The sequence below is a fragment of the Salvelinus fontinalis genome, chromosome 34 (genome assembly GCF_029448725.1).
Source record: "Salvelinus fontinalis isolate EN_2023a chromosome 34, ASM2944872v1, whole genome shotgun sequence".
In the NCBI taxonomy this organism is placed as follows: Eukaryota; Metazoa; Chordata; class Actinopteri; order Salmoniformes; family Salmonidae; genus Salvelinus; species Salvelinus fontinalis.
Genome location: NC_074698.1, coordinates 30,713,683 through 30,724,597, shown reverse-complemented (window position 1 = coordinate 30,724,597; position 10,915 = coordinate 30,713,683). Strand labels below are relative to the sequence as shown.

The following is a 10,915-nucleotide window of genomic DNA, read 5'->3' as shown; positions in this document are numbered from 1 at the left end:
ATACCTCTAGTCAAAGTCCTCTACCTCTAATGGTCCTGTTATGTTCCTATACCTCTAGTCAAAGTCCTCTACCTCTAATGGTCCTGTTATGTTTCTATACCTCTGGTCAAAGTCCTCTACCTCTAATGGTCCCGTTATGTTTCTCGGTCTAAAATGTTGATTTCCGTGTTGTCACAGAACCTGCTCTCCGACATTAAAAAGAAGGAGTCTGAGTTGAACAACGTATCAAAAAATGCTCAACTTTACCAGCAAGCCGTCAAGGTAGGGGAATGAACACTGATCGACACATAAACTCTGATTCCCTACGGCGAGGAGAAATGGATACGATTTGATGTAACTCTTTCTCTCATTTTTCTTCCTCTCAATGAATAATTGATTTGACTCATTCGTGTTTGCAGGACTATGAGAACGATACTGAGAAGTTCAAGTCTATTCTGGACCTTGAAGACGGGCTGGTCCCTCAGACCTACAAGAGAAGCAGACTGGAGTCCCCTGCACTCAGGGTCAAGGAAGAGGTAAGGAAGACTGCATCTGTGGCCCAAATGGAACCCATTTCCCTATTTAGTGCGCTACTTTTGGACTCTGGTCATAAGGCCCTGGTCAAAAGTAGTGCACTATATAGGGAATAGGGTGCATGGGCCCTGGTCAAAAGTAGTCCACTGATATGGAATATTGTGTAATGTGAGAGTCAGCCCTTGACAATAACCTCAATGCATATGACACGTTGTAATGTGACGCCTTTTGATACATTTTCAGGAAGTCTTTTGATTGACATCTTCTAATGAACATTCTGAAAATCAAATCTAATCAAATGTTATGTCACATGTGCCAAATACAACAGGTGTAGACCTCACAGTGAAATGCTTACTTACAAGCCCTTAACCAACAATGCCGTTAAGAAAAATAAGTGTGAAGTAAAAAATAAAGATATAAATAATTAAAGAGCAGCAGTAAAATAACAGTAGCAAATGATGCCCCTGGTTCCATACATTCTCATAATTTCCTTGTTTACAGGAATCTGCCATTGAAGCTAAATTCACCGAAGTGAATGCAGTTAACAAGCAAAGGATGGCGAATCTGCAGTTTGCCCAAGGCCTTATGAATCAGGTGAGATACTCCCGAATGTTCAACAATCAATGTTGCACATCTTTATATAGATCCAAAATATAATTTAAATGTCACATCATTCTAAATAAACATAATTGCCATTACTTCTGAAAAAAAAATAACCTCAGCCTCCTCTCCCACTCTCTCAGCAATCAGACGTGATCGTCAGCAACAATGTCCAGCAAGTCAAATCTGCCGCTCCCGGACAAGAAGCCTGGAGGATCGAGAGTCAACTGAAAGACGAGATCCAGAGGAGGGAGCAGCTGGAGAAGGATCTAGAGAAAATCCAGACGGACATCTACATGTTGGAGGGTCAGAAGCCGGAGGACACCGTCGTCAAGAAGGAGATCATCAAGAAGGTTCCGGATCCTACTCTGGTCGACGAGGTCCACAATGTCCGTCAGAAACTGTCAGACGAAACCCGGGTCACCCGGGCCATGGAAAACGAGCTGGAGGCGCTGAGGCTGAAGCTGCGCGGCATCGAAACAGAGATCAAAGAAGGAGCACAGCAGTACACTGTGAAGGAGGTGCTGCGTATCGAGAGGGACCGCGGCCAGGAGGAGGAGGTGAGGAGGCTCAGGGAGGAGCTGGAAGAGCTGAGGAGGAAGAAGACCATCAAGGACAATGAGGTGATCCAGATCACCAAGCAGGTGACGCTCCTGGCACAGCAGAAGTCCAAGGAGCAGGAGGTGATCACAGAGGAGGAGGTGATTAAAGTGCAGAATGACCCACAACTGGAGAACGAGTACCGCATCCTCTTGGACAGGAAGCAGAAGGAGCAGGAGGCCAGGAAGCAACTGGAGGACGAGCTGCGCTTCCTCCAGGACAAGCTCCGCAGGCTGGAGAAGGAGAAGTCCATGGCCGAGGAGAAAATCTCCATCAAGGAGGTGCTGAAGGTGGAGAAGGATATCGCCTTTGAGAGAGAGGTAGAGAATCTCAGGATGCAACACGAGGATGAGAAGTCCAAGCACCGGTCTTCCCAAAGGGAGCGCGCCGACCTCCAGAGGAAGATCTCCAGCCTAGAGGAGGAAAAGTCAAGGGTCATAGTTCAGGAGAAGGTGAGGGAGATCGTCAGGCCTGACCCCAAGGCTGAGGCTGAAGTGGCCAACCTACGCATGGAACTGGTGGAGCACCAGAGGAGATACAGAGACGCCGACCAGCAGCTGAAGTCCCACCAGGACGAGCTGAAGATGCTGAGAAACAGAGGTCCGCAGATCGAGATCAAGGAGATCATCAAGGAAGTCATCAAGTACAAGACGGACCCGCAGACCGAGAGGGAGCTGGAGAAACTCCGCAACGAGATTGTGGACAAGACGCACCAGACGGAGAAGTCAGAGATGGAGATCAGGCAGCTGAGGGACGAGATTCAGCGGTGGAAGGACACCAAGCCCCAGGTGCAAATTAAAGAGGTGGTTAACGAGGTGCTGGAGTACAAAGAAAACCCCAAAACCAAGGAGGAGATTGAGATCCTGAAGAGGAAGCTGGCGGACGAGCAGAAGAAACGCCTGGACCTGGAGAGGGAGCGATCAGCTAATGAGGAGAAGATCCGGCTAAGGAAGATCGACCTGTCCCAGGTCAGGGAGAAGGTGGTCCAACAGGAGGTGGTTAAGATTGAGGAGGACCCATTACTGAGGTCAGAGTGCACCACCTTCACACAGAACATCAACAATGAACAGAGGCAGAGGGAGACCCTGAAAGAGGAGCTCTTCCAACTTCAGAGGCAGAAGGCCAACCTGGACGCACAGCTGGAGGAGCTGGAGCGAGAACGCCGAGCTAGGCGCGATGCAGAGCTGGAGATCCAGAGGCTGAGGGTCAGGCTGAACGAGATGGAGGTCAGGGACAAGGAGAACAGGGAGAGGGTCACAGTGAAACAGATGGTGGTTCTCCAGCAGGACCCCCAGCAAGAGAAAGAGCACTCCATCCTCAAGCTGCAGGTGGAGGAGGAAAGACACAAGCGCACCCTGCTGGAAAAGGAGCTGAATGTCCTGCTCCAGCAGCAGGTCACCCTGGAGAGGACAGTGGTGAAGGAGAAGGTGGTGCGCACCGAGACCATCCAGGTAGAGAAGGACCCGGAGGCTGAGCTGGAGATCGAGAAGATGACGAGGACGCTGGAACAGGAGAAGAGGAGGAGGCTGGAGCTGGACCAGGAGCTGGGCAGCCTCAAGTCCCGCCTGTCCGACATGGAGTTCACCAACACCAAGTCGTCCAAGGAGCTGGACTACATCCGCGACGAGAGCAGCCGCCTCCAGCAGGAGAACCAGAGGCTACAGAATGACATCCGCAGGCTGCAGTCCGAGATCCAGATCACCTCCACGGAGACCCGGAGCATCTCCAACTCGGCCCCCATGGAGAGCGGGAAGAACCTAGAGCTGAGGCTGGACTCACTGCAGAGGGAGCTGGCCGACCTGAGGGCCATCACCAGCCAGAAGGATGAGGAGATCGAGAAGCTACAGAGGAGCCTCTCGGCTATCCAGATCAAGAGGGAGCAGAGGGAGAGCCACCTGAGGAGATCCATTGTGGTCATCGACCCCGACTCGGGTAAGGAGATGAGGCCGGAGGAGGCCTACAAGCTGGGGCTGATCGACTGGAAGATGTTTGTGAACCTCCAGAGCCAGGAGTGCGACTGGGAGGAGATCAGTGTCAAGGGCCCCAAGGGGGAGTCCTCTGTTCTCCACGACAGGAAGTCTGGGAAGAAGTTCTCCATTGAAGACGCCCTGAAGGCTGGGAACATCACCAACCGCCAGCTGCAGCAGTACCATGACAAGGAGATCACCATCCAGGAGTTCGGCGTCATGGTGTCAGGAAAGACCAAGTGAAAAAGAAACATCTGAACAAAACTACTTTTCTAACAGTCTGTGTTTCTGACGACCATGAGTTTGAAATGTGTGCGGTTTCTTGATTTTGGATTTCACTAGTTTTTGAATCTTCCAAAATGTTTTAATTCTGACGTACTTGATCTAACATTAAACAACATGTTAGTTTTATATGTATACTTCCTCCTCTCTCTCTCTCTCTCTCTCTCTCTCTACATTGCACTGTTATATTTATTTTCAAACGCATAATACACTATAAATACACAAACTGGTGTTCTGGTTTTAAATGAGGGTTGGTATGGCTGTGTTTATAGCCAGTCAAAGGGTTGTAGAAGGGTTTTCTGTTTGTCCCTGGAATACGCTTGTTCAACTACTTACACTGGGTACAGGGTTAGAGGTAGTACTTTAAATATCTTTGTTTTGAACGTGGGATTGAATTTACATACACAAGGATATGAACGGATATTGGTAATGTCTGTCTGTGGTATGCTACTGTAAAACGGTCTCTCAGTTGTCCTGTTTTACATGTCTTACATAAGAAATAAAACTGTTCAATGGTAAAGGGTTAACTTGTTATGTGTTTCTTTAAAAAAGTAGGCCAGTTTTAAACACAGTATGGATTTACAAAGATATATTGCTTATAGATAAGCAAGATAAGTCATCTTTAGGCATAGGTTCCATACATGAAGCTCGTATTTATTGAAAGAAATATAACTGTACAGCTTTTCTTGAAAACCACCGTATTCCTGCTAATCTCAAGGACAGATCTGGTCATCGAACCAATCAGTTACAAACAAATTGCTGAAGATAAGAGGGTATGTTTGTAATGGTGAAAGAACAGTCCTCCCACCAACCAAACCAGCCAAAACCATCCACGGCTATATCACAGTAGGCAACAATAACATTAGGCTACATGAAGGTCATCGTTACCCATATAAAAACATACTATATTATACTATGGTCTAAATACTGTAGTGTTACTATATTTATATACTATAATATTCACTGTAGTGTTTTCGCGGACATTACTGTAGTATATTGTAGTATTCACTGTAGTGTTTTTGCGGACATTACTGTAGTATATTGTAGTATTCACTGTAGTGTTTTTGTGGACATTACTGTAGTATATTGTAGTATTCACTGTAGTGTTTTTGCGGACATTACTGTAGTATATTGTAGTATTCACTGTAGTGTTTTTGCGGGCATTACTGTAGTATACTATTCACTGTAGTGTTTTTTCAGATATGACTAGTATTTACTGTAGTGGTTTTGCGGACATCACTGTAGTATATTGAAGTAACACCTGCCGACTAGGGCTAAAATGGCACAACTACCAGACTACATCAGTTACCGTTTAATGAGGAGAACACCTCAACCAGAACACAAGACTCTACACCAGTTACTGTTTAATGAGGAGAACACCTCAACCAGAACACAAGACTCTACACCAGTTACTAATGAGGAGAACACCTCAACTAGAACACAAGACTCTACACCAGTTACTGTTTAATGAGGAGAACACAAGACTCTACACCAGTTACTGTTTAATGAGGAGAACACAAGACTCTACACCAGTTACTGTTTAATGAGGGGAACACCTCAACTAGAACACAAGACAATACACCAGTTACTGTTTAATGAGGGGAACACCTCAACCAGAACACAAGACTCTACACCAGTTACTGTTTAATGAGGGGAACACCTCAACTAGAACACAAGACTCTACACCAGTTACTGTTTAATGAGGGGAACACCTCAACTAGAACACAAGACTCTACACCAGTTACTGTTTAATGAGGAGAACACAAGACTCTACACCAGTTACTGTTTAATGAGGAGAACACAAGACTCTGCACCAGTTACTGTTTAATGAGGAGAACACAAGACTCTGCATCAGTTACTGTTTAATGAGGGGAACACCTCAACTAGAACACAAGACTCTACACCAGTTACTGTTTAATGAGGAGAACACAAGACTCTGCATCAGTTACTGTTTAATGAGGGGAACACCTCAACCAGAACACAAGACTCTACACCAGTTACTGTTTAATGAGGGGAACACCTCAACTAGAACACAAGACTCTACACCAGTTACTGTTTAATGAGGAGGAAAACCTCAGCTAGAACACAAGACTCTACACCAGTTACTGTTTAATGAGGATGACACCTCAACTAGAACACAAGACTCTACACCAGTTACTGTTTAATGAGGGGAACACCTCAACTAGAACACAAGACTCTACACCAGTTACTGTTTAATGAGGGGAACACCTCAACCAGAACACAAGACTCTACACCAGTTACTGTTTAATGAGGGGAACACCTCAACTAGAACACAAGACTCTACACCAGTTACTAATGAGGAGAACACCTCAACCAGAACACAAGACTCTACACCAGTTACTAATGAGGAGAACACCTCAACCAGAACACAAGACTCTACACCAGTTACTGTTTAATGAGGAGAACACCTCAACCAGAACACAAGACTCTACACCAGTTACTAATGAGGAGAACACCTCAACCAGAACACAAGACTCTACACCAGTTACTAATGAGGAGAACACCTCAACCAGAACACAAGACTCTACACCAGTTACTGTTTAATGAGGAGAACACCTCAACCAGAACACAAGACACAGGTTGGTGACAGGCCACCTATTGAGTTGGGTCAACAGTTCTGAGCAATGCAACGGCCCAGACAACAGAAATATAAATCCATGTATTACAACTGTCCCTTGTAAACTTTAGACCGGTTCTCGTCCCATTAAAGGGAAACGGTACAGAATCAGATGTGAAGAACAAGCCAAGTTGATTAAAGCTTCGAGGTTTTGCTTGTTTGACACAGATAATGGACATTAACAAGAGTACTCCAAAATCACTTCTTAGATCTGTTACTTCCACTCGATAGCTTTCTGAAATACAACAGCGCTTCACAGAGATTCAGCTGACCCAAGTTCACAAGAAGACCAAAAAACTGTGACAGACAATACTGTACCTCTGATGGTAGGAAGGAAAGAACAATGAACCACTGCAGTTACATACACAATAGATATTTTAGAAATACAAAATAATTGTACTTAAAGAGGGCACTGCCACTAAACTGCCTGGATCTCAAACCAGCAAAACCTCTCCAAACAAACCAACTGAAAACAAAAAGGACATTATTACAGTGGCTTTACATAACGACCATCTTGAATATTGTAACACATGAATAGACTCACTAATGATCAAACTCAGCACATACCATTCAGAACAATCGACCCGTTGTAAGTACTATAGTATTCTATTCTGCCCTGCCAAGCTAAAAGGCACTAACTGCTCATTTGTTCGAAAAATTAGTTTTTCTACATAACATTTTTTTACATTACATTTTCTACATTTTCTACATGCTTAATCATGTGGACCACTATCCTGCCTCTGTTGTATTGTGTTTTGGAGAAAATGGGGGCCATATTAGCAGTAACTGCATAAAGTTACTGTGAAACCTTATTTTAACCAGAGCCAATAGGGCTGTTCCAAAGGGAATAGGGTGCCATTAGGGATAACACCTCGGACACAGTGGACTGGACAGACCGTCCCGATGGGGCTTATGAAATACACAAAAATATAATTAGAACAATTAATCCTGGGATTTTGATGAAATTACCAAATCCGGTCTAGACAGACAATGTAATCTTGTGTTATGTAAGAAACACAATTCTCCAATTTATTAAAAATGGGTGCCTCTCAAATGGCAACCTACCCCCTATATAACGCACTACTTTTGACCAGCTCCTTATGGCCCCTTGTCTAAAGTAGTGCACTATATATGGAATAGGGTGCAGTTTGTGGTGCAAACTCAGACCTAAGAGATGTCTTATCCAGAAATACCTTATGTCATCTGATTTATATTCAGTGTGTCTGTGTTTATTGCATTGTCAGGATAATGTTGTGAGGAAATGATTTCACCGCTAGGAGGATTTCTATTTTCAATCTGCTTTTATGAATTAACCCGTTGAATGAAATATTCCTCTTGTTCTGGGCTTCTATTCCGGAACATGCCACATGTTCCATGGTCAGATGTCATTCGGGGAAAACAAAGGAGTTTAGAAGGTGTCTGATTCCGGAACATGCCAAATGTTCCATGGTCAGATGTCATTCGGGGAAAACAACGGAGTTTAGAAGGTGTCTGATTTATAAAACACTCATTAGGATAATGATGTAATATGCATGGTTTTGGTTTAACTAGATTAGTAAAACGTGGGCTGTTTGTAACACAGGTGATTTACAGTCAAATATGAACATCTGTAGCTGTCTTTATACCACTGTATTGTTGGCCCTATTGTGAGAGATTAAACTAATAAAAGCATTTATTCAGTGGCGCGTGGGGGAAAGGTTAAATACTGTAAAAAAGGTTCATTGGTGGCAACATGTTACACAGCAATCAGAGACACCATCCTTCATAAAGACCTCTAGAAACAGATGTAGCATTGTATCGGCCTACAGATACAAGGGGTAGCCTGGGTCTGTGAATATGACCTTCCTCTCATCCATTCATGTTGGAATCTGTATTTTATTTGTCACATACTCCGAATACAACAGGTGTGGACCGTCAAATGCTTATTAACCCTTTCCCAACAATGTAGAGTTAAAAAGGAAGAAGGATTGGCTGAATAAAACAAGGAAATACTAGCACAATAAAAGAACAATAACGAGGCTATGAGGAGTACCAGTACTGAGTCAATGTGCAGTGGTACCAGGTAGTTGAGGTAATAATGAGACTATGAGGAGTACCAGTACTGAGTCAATGTGCAGGGTACCAGGCAGTTGAGGTAATAATGAGACTATAAGGAGTACCAGTACTGAGTCAATGTGCAGGGGTACCAGTACTGAGTCAGTGTGCAGGGGTACCAGTACTGAGTCAGTGTGCAGGGGTACCAGGTAGTTGAGGTAATAATGAGACTATGAGGAGTACCAGTACTGAGTCAATGTGCAGGGTACCAGGCAGTTGAGGTAATAATGAGACTATAAGGAGTACCAGTACTGAGTCAATGTACAGGGGTACCAGGTAGTTGAGGTAATAATGAGACTATAAGTGTGTGTGTGTGTGTGTGTGTGTGTGTGTGTGTGTGTGTGTGTGTGTGTGTGTGTGTGTGTGTGTGTGTGTGTGTGTGTGTGTGTGTGTGTGTGTGTGTGTGTGTGTGTGTGTGTGTGTGTGTGTGTGTGTGTGTGTGTGTGTGTGGGTAGAGTCCGATGAGTGTTCATAGAGCCAGTGCGCTGAGAAACTGTAAAAAAGTTAAAGAGGTGAATGTAAACAGTCCAGGTGGCCAACTGATTTATTGTTCATCAGTCTTATGGCTTGGGGGTAGAAGCTGTTAAGGAACCTGTTGGAACTAGACTTTGCGCTCCGGTACCACTTGCCATGCGGTAGCAGAGAGAACAGTCTATGACTTGGATGACAGACCAAACTAACATTCCTACCCCATTGAGGAGCACATCCATTGAGATGTAAGGGCAGTGTACCATCCACCCCCCATTACAGTTGTTGAGGAGAACACCCCCCAGTACAGTTGTTGAGGAGAACACCCCCCATTACAGTTGTTGAGGAGAACACCCCCATTACAGTTGTTGAGGAGAACACCCCCCATTACAGTTGTTGAGGAGAACATCCCCCAGTACAGTTGTTGAGGAGAACACCCCCCCATTACAGTTGTTGAGGAGAACACGCCCCATTACAGTTGTTGAGGAGAACACCCCCCATTACAGTTGTTGAGGAGAACACCCCCCATTACAGTTGTTGAGGAGAACACCCCCCAGTACAGTTGTTGAGGAGAACACCCCCCATTACAGTTGTTGAGGAGAACATCCCCCATTACAGTTGTTGAGGAGAACATCCTCCATTACAGTTGTTGAGGAGAACACCCCCCCATTACAGTTGTTGAGGAGAACACGCCCCATTACAGTTGTTGAGGAGAACACCCCCCATTACAGTTGTTGAGGAGAACACCCCCCATTACAGTTGTTGAGGAGAACACCCCCCATTACAGTTGTTGAGGAGAACACCCCCCAGTACAGTTGTTGAGGAGAACACCCCCCATTACAGTTGTTGAGGAGAACATCCCCCATTACAGTTGTTGAGGAGAACATCCCCCATTACAGTTGTTGAGGAGAACACGCCCCATTACAGTTGTTGAGGAGAACATCCCCCATTACAGTTGTTGAGGAGAACACCCCCATTACAGTTGTTGAGGAGAACACCCCCCATTACAGTTGTTGAGGAGAACACCCCCCATTACAGTTGTTGAGGAGAACACCCCCCATTACAGTTACATTACAGTATCTCTACTTGCACATCATCATCTGCACATCTATCACTCCAGTGTTAATGCTAAATTGTAATTATTTCGCCCTTTGCCCTATTTATTGCCTTACCTCCCTACACTTCTACATTTGCACACACTGTACATAGATCTTTCTGTTGTATTATTGACTGTATGTTTGTTTATGTGTAACTGTGTTGTTGTTTTTGTCACACTGCTTTGTTTTATCTTGGCCAGGTCGCAGTTGTAAATGAGAACTTGTTCTCAACTGGCCTACCTGGTTAAATAAAGGTGAAATAAAAAATAAAAATGATGTAGCCAATTTTGACTAAGGGATTTGGGCAGACAGTATGAAGATTGGCTAAAAATGAAATCCCAGATCACACGTTTAGGCGATGTCATGGCAACGTTGGCTAGCAAAACTCATGCGTAGAAACACGTAATCGGGACTAACGTTCGTTTGCACCGAACTGCGCATGTGCATGTAGTCAAAGGCACTCCTTTGATATAAAGTAGTTTTTGAGAAAAATTAAAACGTGTCAGTTTGTCATTTTCACGAGGTTGGAGTAATAGCATGTTCACCTACTTAAGACATTGGCTCAAATCTAGGTTATGCCTTTAGATTTTGAGAATATTCACAACTAAGGACGATTTTTTCACTTCTCTCATTGACTTCTTATACCCCAAACCCCG

The 10,915-nt window shown here is 44.6% G+C and overlaps 1 protein-coding gene across 1 annotated transcript; it reads left to right on the top strand.

The window, feature by feature from the left end:
• Positions 1-177: 177 nt before the first annotated feature.
• LOC129833714 (periplakin-like) lies at positions 178-4,485 on the top strand (the record flags this gene model as incomplete). The annotated part of the gene is given in 4 exon segments (XM_055898491.1): positions 178-261; positions 399-515; positions 1,015-1,107; positions 1,257-4,485. Coding segments are annotated over 4 exon segments (2,961 nt in total), but the record flags the coding sequence as incomplete, so codon positions are not given.
• Positions 4,486-10,915: the final 6,430 nt, after the last annotated feature.